General features: G+C 36.8%; 1 protein-coding gene across 1 annotated transcript in view; it reads left to right on the top strand.

Moving 5' to 3' along the window:
- The first annotated feature begins 4,537 nt into the window (after window positions 1-4,537).
- Bmt2 (base methyltransferase of 25S rRNA 2 homolog) overlaps window positions 4,538-13,030 on the top strand; it is a 79,713-nt gene continuing 71,220 nt past the window's right edge. The window contains exon 1 of the mRNA XM_046422528.2: window positions 4,538-4,809. Within this exon, the coding sequence (XP_046278484.1) occupies window positions 4,650-4,809 (160 nt within the window). The 5' untranslated portion in view covers window positions 4,538-4,649. The remainder of the gene's footprint in view (window positions 4,810-13,030) is intronic.

The raw sequence follows: 13,030 nt of genomic DNA, 5'->3' as shown, positions 1-13,030 counted from the left end.
ATCACATGCTATAGTTAATACTACCCTGACTATTGTGTATCTTAATTAAGATTGGCAAGGTAGCTAATCTTTGTGTAATAGTATAGATTTTTCAGGCTGACAGATATATTAAGAATTGCAGGAGACGTATTGGATTCATAAACATAATTTTTAAAGTAAATAATCCTATTTTTTCACAAATAGAAGGGGTTTAAATTTGCAATCTGCCTTACTGGATGAGAATATACCAATGAAATGTTTTCTTGCTCCACCCTTTTATTTCTATCAAAACATTAAGTTAAAAAATACATTTTCCAAAAAAATTTTTGCAAAATTTGAAACAAGCAAAATTATTTTTGATTTTGATGTACCCAACAAATGTTATATCTACCTTTTAAAATTGTGGATTCATAGAAATCAGATCCTAAACTTCATTGGTATTTTTATATTAATTGGTAAGAAGTATATAAATAATGGGTAAATATTTTCAGATAACATTGATTTTACTTTTCAAGTCCTCATTTTAGCTGAATTTCTAAAACTTATATTTCTAAATAATCATGTTTTAGTCAGGTTTTTCACTTCTGTGAATAAAAGGACCCAACCAGAAGACTTGTAGAGGTAGAAAAGTTTGAGGGCTCATGGTTTCAGAGGTCTTAGTCTATAAAAGGTTGACTCCATTCCTTGGGGCTCCTGGAGAGGCAGGACATCATTGTGGAAGAGTGTGGCAGAGGGAAGCAGCTCACATGATCAGAGAGCAGAGAAATTCCACTCACCAAATACAAATATAAACCCCAAAGCCATGCCCTCAATGCTCTGCCTACTCCATCCACACCCCACCTACCTTCAGTTTTTACCACTCAGTTAATCCCATTAGGGATTAATTCACTGATTAGTTTAAGGCTTTCACAACCTAATCATTTCCCCTTTGAACCCTCTCACATTGTCTCACATATGAGCTTTTGGGGAATTTCTCATATATAAACCATAAAACGTCATGAGCTAAAGATTTGTCCAATTTGGAATGTAGCTTTATCTTCAGTTATAAGTCTTTTTTTGCATCATTTATATACATTGCTATATGTTTTATAAATATCTTTAGTATTTATACTTTTATTATACTACATTAAAACGTAATTGTTTTTAGGATTTTGACGATAAAGAAGGCCAAAAAATAGTAGATAATATTTAAAAATTAGTGAAAAATATGTAGTCTTCTCTCTCTCTCTCTCTTTTTTTACAGGATTACTCAGTAAACGCAGAATGAAATAGACTAAACTTTTCTAGGGTGCACCCAAAACCTACTGGTGAACTTAATGCCAAATGCCAGACTGTGAGAGGGATTTTAAAAGTTTGCTTTCATTACTGATTAGTATTTTTTGAACTTCCATTGAGAATAGAAATACTTTGTTATTATAGTATGCTGACTCTTTCCATCAACTATAGAAACTTGTTTTTCTTATAAGGTATATCACTGTAAACCAAAAGGTCAAAGTATTTTTTCTTACCACTTGTCGAAGTGATTCTTTGACCCAGGAAATTTTCTATGACACACTAAATGTCATGGAAGAGGGTTCAGAAGTTGTTAGGTAAAGCAAAAATTATGATGATAAATTGAGTTACCTGCAGTTTAGTGCTTTAGAAAGGCCTTTTCCTCCCAGGCTGATTTGTGTTGCACAGTGAATAGTGTTTTATTCCAACATCCTCTTTCCCTAATGGTCATTTAAAATAACAGTAATAAGCTGTGGATGCAACTCAGTGGTAGATAAATTGCCTAGCATTTGAAAGGCCCTGGGTTCAATCCATAGCACCAACAAAATAAAAATAATGATTATGATAATGATAATAATGAATTTCTTAAAATAAGATATTTACATTCAATAAAAACTGCCACTATATGTAGGGAAAAATACTGACATTTTTCTGGGCATAGGATATGGTTTAATATGGTGTCAAAAGATCTTCTTTCAGTGAATCCTTTTTACCAAGGAATTTAAATTTTACGCAAATTTAAAATAAAATCTGTCTATCCAACTTACAATTCTTGAGTTGCTTCTGAAAAAAGTGAGAAGTCAAAAAACAAAAAAATGGTGTTCTTCAATTTGCTCGACTCTAGGTAAATAAGTTCCTTTTATTTAAGTTAAATAAATAAGTTCTTATTTAAATAACTTCTTATTTAAATAAGTTCCTTTTATTTGTTCTTCTAGTTTAAAGATTATGCCAGCCAGAAGAGATAGTTATGAAACTACAGAAAGTTCCTATTGTTTCTTAAAAATACAGGCCTTTTAAAAAAAATCTCATGAATGACTTTGTAAACTGTAATACTTAATCTAAAGGGTGCAGTGAGATAGACATCCACAGGTACATCCAGAGGTGACATAAACTGCCCCATCTTTTGGGAAATGAGGTTGGACAATATACATCAAAAATAATATTTTCAATCTTTTGATTCAGTAATGCCTGTTTTGGTTAGAGAGTTAGCCTAATGAAATGTATTATTAAAGAAACTGGGCAAACCTGTGTACAAAGGTGTTTTTTTTTTGTTTTTGTTTTTAAAATATTTTTTAGTTGTAGATGGACACAATATCTTTATTTATTTATCTTTATGTGGCACTGAGAATGGAACCCAGTATCCACACTTTCGAGGCAGGTGCTCTACCACTGAGCTACAGCCTCAGCCCTACTCAAAAAGTGTTTGACACAGGATTATTTGGAATACAGAAAAAAAAATGGAGACATATAAATATACAATAACTGGGGATTAACTGATGACATTGTAGCTTATTCATAATGGAGATTATCATAGCCATCCATAAATATCTCATCAATATACACAAACAAATAAAAACCATCAATAGTTTTTTTTTTCTCTCAGTGGTGGGTTTCCAGGTGACTTTAATTTTCTTTACTTCTTTCTGTATTTTCCAAATTTCCTTCAGTTAACATCTTTAATTTTTAAAAGGTATTAAAATTTGTTTGCTAGGAATATGGAGGAAAGCTTTCTTTATCAATTAATACAAATGAAATTTAATGCTTTCTATAATATATTTCTCCTGTATTTGCCTCCCAGATATGCTAAAATACAAACAAAAAACCAAAACAAAACAAAACAGGTATGCCATTCAAGCTCTCCTTTCTTTCCAAATGAAATTCCTGCAAATAAGACCACCACAGTCTCAATATATTAGGTACTTCCTCCTGATTTCTTCTAAAATTATAATTAGTTCTTTTGAAGGTTATCTGTCTCTGTCTCTGTTTGATCTGCCTCTTCACTGTGCTGGTAGGGACACTCTTCCACCAATCTCCTTTCACTTCTGTGATCTAAAGAATAAGGATACTGCTTTGCTCTTCAGGGTCTTCATTATCCAGAAAGTAGCATATGAAACAATGACATAATGTGAACTTTATTCAGATTTCTAAAATCATTGATCAAAAGGTTTTCATTGTAACAATTTCCATACAATGTCATACAATCACAACTGTAATGAGGACATAGTTCACACTCTTAACACAATTCATTCATGATTCTCTGCCTATTGGATCTCTGAAACTTCAGCAGCCCCATGTACCACTTCAGGTGCTACTGCAGTCTCTTCTGGAGAGCAGTGTTCCAGCTCTCTGGAGCAGAAGTCTGCAATCATATTCTGCAAGAGCTTCCCAAGAGTAGGAAAAGAAGTGGAGAAGGGTGAGCAGGTTGCTAACCCCACTTAGGTACCCTGGGCAAAGACTAACCTTCCATATTAAAGAGGTTAGTCCTGAGGTCACCTGAGTGGACTTTTAAAGCGCTTATAGTTCTGAGGTGAATTAGGCCAGGCTTCCTGCAACATTTTTGTCAAATGTTCTTAAGAACATCAGTTGTGGGCCTTCTGTCTTTCCATCTCTGTCCTCCCACATCTCCTATTGCTTTTCTTGGCCTTGCCTTTCCCCATTTTCTGTGTCCTTTAACCATCAAGAGTAGCATTAATCACTTTTGGTGGGTGAGTTATACCAGCCTTTGGTACCCTGGCCTCTTCTTGAGCCAAAGAAAGCATGTAAGCCTTAGTCAGCTGAAATGTAAAATTCCGGTGATGTCAAGTCATTGTAAAGAGTATCTAGAAAGCTAAAGGAAATCTGCATAGATGTGATAGGGTGCAGGGAAGGCTCAGGTAGAGGACTCTGGCAGAATGACACTAAATTATAAAACAGCGGGTGGAAAAGCCACAAAACTGCAAAACCTGGATGGTAGAATGAAGCCCAAACTAAGCAAATTAAGATGCGCAAGCGCGTTGCTCACTGCGCGAATCCCCCAGGCCGCACCATTGCGCCTGCGCACAAAATCCGGGGAGGGGCGGCGTAGATGGGCGCCCTGGGCCTCGCTCTCCCACCGCCTCAGCACCCCTCCGCCTGTGAGCCCCGCCTCCTCCAGCTGCTCGCTTTCCCAAACAACCGGGTGCGCCGCCTCCGCTCTCTGTCCATTGGTTCCAGGGCTATTCCGTTTCCGCCCAGCCCTCCACAGTCCACCAATCGGCTTGGGCGTTTGATTAAGGGTCCACCTCCGAAGCTGTCGCTCCGGCTCCTCTGCCTCCTCCGGCTGCTGCCTCCGCTGCTGCCTCCTCCTTCCCCACCTCCTCCGTCAGGGGAGCGTCTGCGGGGGCCTGAGGGGCGGCGGCGGCGGTGGCGGCGGCTGCGATATGGAGCCAGGGGCCGACGGTCGACGTGTGGATCGCGGGCAGGGGGCCGGGCCCCCGAGCACTCCGCAGCCCCGGGATCAAGAGCGGAAGCTAGAGCAGGAGAAGCTCTCCGGGGTGGTGAAGAGCGTCCACCGGCGGCTCCGCAAGAAGTATCGAGAAGGTAAACAGCCAGCCGAGCGAGGGGGAGGGGAGGCCACATCACCCCCAGCCCCTTGTCACCTCTCTCCTCCTCCCCGAAAGGCCACCATTGAAACCTAAAAGAGCTGCACGTCAGCCCCTGCCAGGGTTGGTCTCCCAGGCCGGGTTTGAGCCCTCGGTTGGCGTCAGGCGGGCTCCTCCCGCCCCCTTTTCTTCGAGGGCCGTTCGGGGGAGTTCCGGGCCTGTGGAGGAACTGCGTCCCCACCCCCTCCAAACCCCTGTCCCCAGCCAGGGTGCTGAGGTTGTTGTCACCACACACACACACACACACACACAAACACACACAAACACTCTCTCTCTCCAGGAGGTAGGGGTCGCTCGTTGCGAGAGAGATGAGAAGAGAAGGTAGAACAGGGAGACAGGTAAGTCCATTTGTGAAAGACTGATGGAGAGAAGCTGAAATGCTGCTCTCTCCCTTGCGCCTGACCACCCTGTTGTTCGTTCTCTCTCGGCCCGACCCCCTTGCTGGTACCTCTTTCCTATTGCCATGCCCAAGCTTCCTCTCCTAGGCTTCGAGGGCTGCGAAGTCAGCAGGCCTTTTAGCTGACTGCACTTCACCTTGTTGAAAGGGGAACGGGTCACAGTCATGCCCCCACCCCATTCTTTAAATACTTAGTGTTGTGTAGTTAGGCAAGGATGAGATCTGGAGCAGATCCTCAAAATACTGTTCAGTTTTGAGTAGTCTCAAAACCAGCAAGCCACCTAAAAACAGATGCCGGTGAAGCCTGCCATCGCTGGGAACCCCCTTAATGGAAGATCATAAGCAAGGGGAGAAGCCTTAGTACTTTTCCTTATTCCTGAGGAATGCGTGTAGTTGGAGTCTACAGTTTCCCTTGCTAGTTTAAAATATAGGCTTTGTACCTAACTGTTTTATAAGATTTTGAATGTGAAAATCATCAGTATTTTCACATGCCTAGGAGAAATTTCTTTGTCAAAACTGCTTTAACTTTGAACTAGCTCTCGTTTTAGTTTAATTGGAAACCGAAAAGTCAGCAGCCTTCTAGTTTTATACTTAGTTAATAATTTAGGTTAGAAGCAAAATTATGACAGTGAAGGAACAAAGACATGTGAGATCATGTTACTTTTCAATAGTACATTTCAATTACTCTAGAAAGTTAAAGCTTAGTGTCTTTGTTTCTTTGAATGTACTTGAGTGTTTCATTTAAAAAACTATTGGAAGTTTTCTTTCCTTGGCAACTCAAGCCTGGCTTTTAATAGAAGTTACTTAATTGGTCATCACCAAAGATGGCTTATAGTATTGTTTAATAGGTACCAAAAGAAAGAGATTTATCAAGCATAGTTAATATACTGAAATTTGATTTTTGAAATAATGCTTTGAACCCATCCACAATTTATTCAATAAAATGAGTAGTCACCATAGCAACAATTGCATCATTCTTGATATTCAAAGAATTCACTTACATAATGGCATTCACTGTAGATTTTTATGTTGGAAAAATAGAGAAAATAAATGGACACACTTTCCTGCAATTTATAGTGCTATTTTGTACAAATTTAATTAAGTGTATCTTTTTAAAGAGAAAACTGATTTAAATATAATTCAGTTACCATTTCTACTTTTTATCATTTTATTATTCATTTATTCATAAATAAATAGGTTCACTTAAATTAACACAGTGCCAATGTGTCATCATCTCTTTAAGTGCTGTCTATACTTGCTTAGTCCCCACATGTTGTAACATGTCTTTAATCCAGAATATTAACCACGGGAACACTTGTTTATAATGAGAATTAGTTGTTGGAAGTTACCAGAACTAGAATATATAAGTGTAGTTCAGAAGTGAATGATCTAGTGTGCTTCTGGGCAGGTAAAATCCTGGCAATCTAAACATTTGAATGAGACTGTTCTTTAGACATTTTAATGGCCCGAATTCTCTCAATGATCTAGACTTCTCTAGGCTTTGCTCCAGTGATATACAAAGCCCTACCAGTGAACTAGCAAAATAAATGATCCTAATGAGCATGCCTTTTCTACCTTTGTTTTTAATGTGAGCCAAATCTTAGTTGTGAAAAATCCTGTGAAAAAGTGATTGGGCATATAATTCTAAAAAAATAATTTTTGTTGTTTTACTTCAAGGACTCAGTATTTTAATATTTATGGTCACTAGTTGGTAAACATATTTTACAAGTTGCAAGTCAGCTGTTATCAGAAGAAAATATAAACTGTGCTGCAGATCAGCCTACAAAGGCCTATTTAATTCATTTGTACTCCTTTTATAACAATTTTTATCAGAAAATGGCAGCATAGAATTTTGGAATATAAGACTAAAAGGATCCTCATCATTTATTAATAATTCCTAAATTTTTTGATCAGAAGACTCATTTGGGTACCTTTAAAAAAATTCCTGCATTCTACCTCAGATCTCTAGTTTTAGAATCCTTATAGTTGAGTCCAGAAATTTGTTAGCTACATTTTGGAGTGCTTAACTAAACTAATTTCTTCATTTTACAGATTAGTTGACCGAGTCCCAAAAGGTTAAAATAACTTGCTTGAAATTTGGATAGTTCATCATTAACAGTATTCAAATTTTATAGAAATAATAGATATTTTCCTCCTATTTTCAAACCTAATATTGTTAACTAAAAGTGGAAAGTACACAATAGCCTTCAGGTTAGGGAAAAGGGTATAAATTGATGGAAAGGGATGATTCATTGGATAGGTATGATTAGGTGAGTTGGCTATATGAAGCATGGATGGGTTTTTCAAGGAGATATGGTAGGAGAAAAAAGAAGTTGGGTTGGGATGGAAAAGGAGGCAAAGTAGTCATTGAATAGTAAGAATATCAGTGAAGACTGGATAATGAGTGGAGTTGGAGAAAAGAGAATTTTTCCTTTACTTGTTTCTGGAAGTGGAAATGAAAATGAAGCAGAAAGAAGGATAAAAATGAGATTTTTCTGTTGTGATAGGAAAAGATTTCTCTCTGCTATCCCAGTCTGCCCATATGGTTCACGTTGATAGTGATGTGTAGGCTTGGGATGGGGGTCAGTGAATAGGATTATGAAGACTAACTAAAGTAAGTTTAATGCACTCTTTTACCACTTTTTCTCTCTGAACTCCATTTTACTGTCTGTCCTTTATTATTACTTAGAGATCCTGTGCCAATGTGTGAAGAAGAAATTGGAGATGAAGGTCAGTGTTTGAGGTAGTACTGTATTTTAAAGTGGTTACTAAAAGAAAATGTTAGAGAAATGCCTAGCAGTGGTGGTGTAAAGGAGTGCTTCTGATATCAGCAGATAAGACACAGTAGTTTAGATTGAGTTTATATAAATGGAAATATTTTTGCACATTATAAGTGTTTTATGTCTTCACAGATTTTTTTTATAACTTTATTTATTTAGTTAGTTATTTTTATGTAGTGCTGAGGATCAAACCCAGGGCCTTGCATGTGCAAGGTGAGCACTCTACCGCTGAGCCATAACCCCAGCCCCACAGATTTTTTTAAACTTAGAAACACCGTCTCTATTATTTTTCATATTTTGATTGGTATGTTATAATTATATATAATAATGGGATTCATTGTTACATATTTGTACATGTGCATGATATAACAACATAGTTTGATCAATATCATTCTCTAGTATTTTCTCTTTCCTTCCCTGCTGTACAGAATCTAAAAAAACAATTTTAAGGGGGTACCAGGGATTGAAGTCAGGGACACCCAAACAGTGAGTCACAACCCCAGCCCTATTTTAGATTTTATTTAGAGACAAGGTCTCACTGAGTTCTTAAAGCCTTGCCATTGCTGAGACTGGCTTTGAACTCCCAGTCCTCCTGCCTCAGCCTACTGAGCCACTGTGCCTGCCAGAATTTTTAAATTTGACCTCCACACAAACCACAAAAATGTTAAATGTATCATAAAAATTATATAGCTTATTAATAAAAAAGAGCTAGTTTTGTTTTTCAAACAGGGACATCATTGTTAATCAGTTGTGCCTTATGAGTATATCTCAAATTGAGAACTGAACTAAAGACGTGTATTTTCAGTTGTCTTTATGTGATTTTTTTCCCCCCATAATTCTATTCCTATGAACCCATTTCTGCAATGATTATTATGCCTGGCATTTCTTTTTTCCAAACTTAAAGTCTTCATGTAAAAATCCCAAGAAAATGAAGAAAATGTAAAAAGCTGCAGCTGTCAGGAATAAAAGTACGATTTCCATTCTATTTAAATTTTTAAAGCTATCTTCTGACTCTCCTTAGGAAATTTTATCAATTTATTCATTCTCTGAATTATTCTACATATCAAAAAAAATTAAAACAGTTTATCACATAAACCTATGAAACTTATAAATAAAAATATACATATATATGTGTGTATACACACACACACACACACACACACACCAAACTGTTAAGAGTAGTATTTTAATCCGGGTATGTTGGCACATGCCTGTAATCCCAGAAGCTCAGGAGGCTGAGACAGGAGAATCAGGAGTTCAAATACAGCCTCAGCAATGGGCAAGGCACTAAGCCACTCAGGGAGACCCTGTCTCTAAATAAAATACAAAATTGGGCTGGGGATGTGGCTTAGTGGTTCAGTGCCCTGAGTTCAATCCCCGGTACCAAAAATAAATAAGTAAGTAAATAAAAAAATAAGACAAGTTACTGATACAGAAGCAGAAAAGGAGAACACAGGATAGGTTGGTTCTGTGGACTGAGTCCAGAAAAAAAATAATGTTACAAAGGTTAACAGTTGTCAGCAGAATTTTGGTGTCAAGGACTAAATAACCTCATTTAGATGATTAATGCTTATTATTTAAATTCTTCAGAGTTTGAAACAAAAGGTGAGCTTAAGTTAGTAATTTAAGCTGAAAAATACATTGGGGATTGCTTATTCGCTAGCAAACATGTAAAACAAGGGAACTGTTGTGGCAGAGGGGAAAGCTTTGAATTAGAAATAAATTTGAACTAAAACAAGAAGTCTAAAAATGATAGAATGATAAGGTTGTAAGGTTGGTGTTTTTGCTGTAAAATAATTTTGAAATTGTTTTAAAAATTAGGATTACAGACTGTTTTTAATTAAACTTTTTTCCCACCTTCAGTGGCCCTTCATCATAGCTGCTTACTGACAACTCTGTGGCCCCAAGGTTTTACTAGATACTCTTTTGTTTTACAGGTGTTTCAAGTGAAATTTTGCATTTTCTTTTTATGCTTTTTCTATAGCATAAAATTTCTCCAATTATAGAATGAGAAATTTTTTTGTGTGTGTGAAATAAAATCTTTGCTTGATCAGCAAATAAGTAAAGTAAAAAAAAACTCTACAGAAAATCTAGTTAACTTTGCCCTAGGAAATTTGAACTGCCATGGGTGGGGGGGCACATGGACTTAATAATCAGTAACACTAAGAGATAAAGAACAGCGATTCAGTCATTTCAGTGAAGAGCATTTGTTAGGCAGGCACTGTATGTTAGCTCTTTGATTTTGTTATCACTAGACATCTGTATGGTATCTTTATAGGGACTTTTGTATTTCAAAATATGCACTAGAATTATTGTTGCAGATCTTTTGACTGATTTATGGAAAAAATAAAATGATAAATGTAGTGCTTCTTACCCTTGGTTCAATATAAGTGCTATTTTTAGAATCTTGAAGAACACAGGCATCTGTATGTTTTAAAAGCTCCTTAGGGTATACAATGGACAAATAGTCTGAGAACATGAATCGAAGTGCTGTAGATTGCAGTAGGAAGGAATCTAAAAGAAAGGAGACTGATTAAGAGGCTTTTATATTTAACTGATTTAGAACTGATAACAACCTGAATAGTAGTAGTGATCATGAAAATAAAAACACAAATATTGTGAAGGTCAGAGTAAGGAGTTTTAGTGAGAGCAAAGGGAAAGAGACAAAGATAATGCCAGGATTTTTTGACTGAGAAAATGTTAATAGTATCCATTAACATCCAGGAAATGTGGAATGTGTATGTTTGAATAGGGTTGGGGATAAAGAGAATAAGGTAGACAGGCAGGTTGGCTTACTATAGGGATGAGACAATGATTTAGTTTGGAATAGATTTTTGGGGATATTTAGGATTGGAAGCCCTCTACTTGGAGCTTAAGATTTGAGGGCAGATGAACTGCCCAGTGCAGTGATGATAATATGTAACTGAGGACAGATCCTTGGAAGATACCAGTAGTTATGATTTAAAAGAAGAAAGCAGAACTTTTGCTGAACAAAAAGATTATTCCCAAAGATTTAGTTTCTACACTGCTAAGTGCTAACACAATAATAGAACTATACACTTGACTATTTATGCTTTATTTATAGCAAAGGTGCTAAAAGTGACAACCAGTAGTTCTCAACAGTGAAATATAACATTGTTTAAGAAAATAGAGATTTGCTTTGATTTTGAAAGATTTTCAGTCATTGTTTACTTAAGGGTAGTGATTTTTCATATGCCATATTTATATCATGCTTGCAGCTTTAAGTATCCAAGATACTAGTTCTTAAGTTTTAGTGAGCTCCAGAATCCTCTGGTGAAATTTTAAATGCTGATTTCTTTTTTTTTCTTTTTAATTAATTTTTTAATAAATGACAGCCGGCATTAAAATTCTTATTACACATATAGAGCACAATTTTTCATATCTCTGGTTGTATACACAGTATATTCACACCAATTCGTGTCTTCATATGTGTTTTTTTGGATAATAATGTCCATCACATTCCACCATCATTTCTAGCCCCTTGCCCCCTCCTTTCCCCTCCCACCCCTCTGCCTTATCTAGAGTTCCTGTATTCCTCCTATGCTCCCTCTCCCTACCCCACTATGAATCAGCCTCCTTATATCAGAAAACGCTTGGCATTTGGTTTTTGGGGATTGGTTAACTTCACTTAGCATTAAATGCTGATTTCTAGGCCACCAGAAAGCAATTCCATGGATTTGAGCTTGGAGCCTAGGAATTTGTGTATTTAATCATCTCTTGTATGATTTTAATGAAAATGCCCACTTTTTGGAAAAAACACTGATCCCAAGATTTTTCTTAGAAAAACAAGGCACTTTGATGCAGAAGAATATGCTTTGTCTTATAAGCTGTAATTGAATTTTATATTCACTCCTTATTTGTGTTATCTAGAACCCAAGGGTGCTTTACCATTGAGTTACTTCCCCAACTTTCTTTATCTTTCGAGACAGGGTCTCTCTAAGTTGACCAAGCTGGCCTCAAACTTGAGAATCTCATGCCTCAGCCTCTAAAGTAGCTGGGATTATAGGCATGCCCCACCATGCTGGGCCTACTTGTTTTTAAGGCACAATGTCCATAGAAGTAGTTTTCTTTAAAATTCTCCATTGACACTTTTTACAAATTTATTGATTTCTTATTATTTTCAATTTTGTTGTTATTTCAATAGTGGAAATAGTACACATACATTGTTATTTAAATAATTCAGGCAAATTTATCACATAGTCCCTGTTATTCTACCTGTCTTTGCAATAATTTGTTAACTCAGAAAAATCCATCTAGGAATGGTGTCATATGCCTGTAACCCAGCTTCTTGGGAAAATTGAGGCAGGAGGATCACACCTGGAACCCACTCTGGGCAACTTCATAATATCCTTTCTCAAAAAAAAAAAAAAAAAAAAAAAACCGAAAGGGCTGTGGATATAAGTCAGTACATACCTAGTATGCATGAGACCCTGGGTTCAGTCGCTAGGACAAAGAAGTAAGGAAGAAAGGAAGGATGAAATCCAGTCGTCACCTTTTCTCTCTTAAATCTAAAGATTGTTTATCATATATAACCAAGATAAAAAATTAACCTAGGATATAAAGCTCTATGTACATAGTATTTGTGAGGGCAATCTTATACATTATTCCAATTTTAATAATTGATGATTGTGTTGACCTTCCTATTTGACCTTCCTATGTCATCATCTATTAATCCCTTGTGAAGATTAACTGTATAGATGTATGACTACACAGATCTTTTGGATAGTTCTTTTGGAGTTACCATTTTTTTTTGTTTTTTAAATATTGTTTAGTTTATTTATATGTGGTGCTGAGAATTGAACCCAGTGCCTCACACATGCTAGGCAAGTGCTCTACACTGAGCCACAACCACAGCCCCTGGAATTACCATTTTTATAAGTTATTGGCAATTACCAAAAGCAGCAGAATCCCAACCTTCTTCAAGTTTCCATTTATATAGATATTCTTCTACTCACAAATGT

This window comes from Marmota monax, unplaced genomic scaffold (genome assembly GCF_021218885.2).
Source record: "Marmota monax isolate L192 unplaced genomic scaffold, Marmota_monax_Labrador192_F-V1.1 WCK01_AAM20220418_F8-fsc00027, whole genome shotgun sequence".
Classification (NCBI taxonomy): domain Eukaryota; kingdom Metazoa; phylum Chordata; class Mammalia; order Rodentia; family Sciuridae; genus Marmota; species Marmota monax.
The sequence above is the reverse complement of the archived record's forward strand: the minus strand, read 5'-3'. Positions and strand labels throughout refer to the sequence as shown.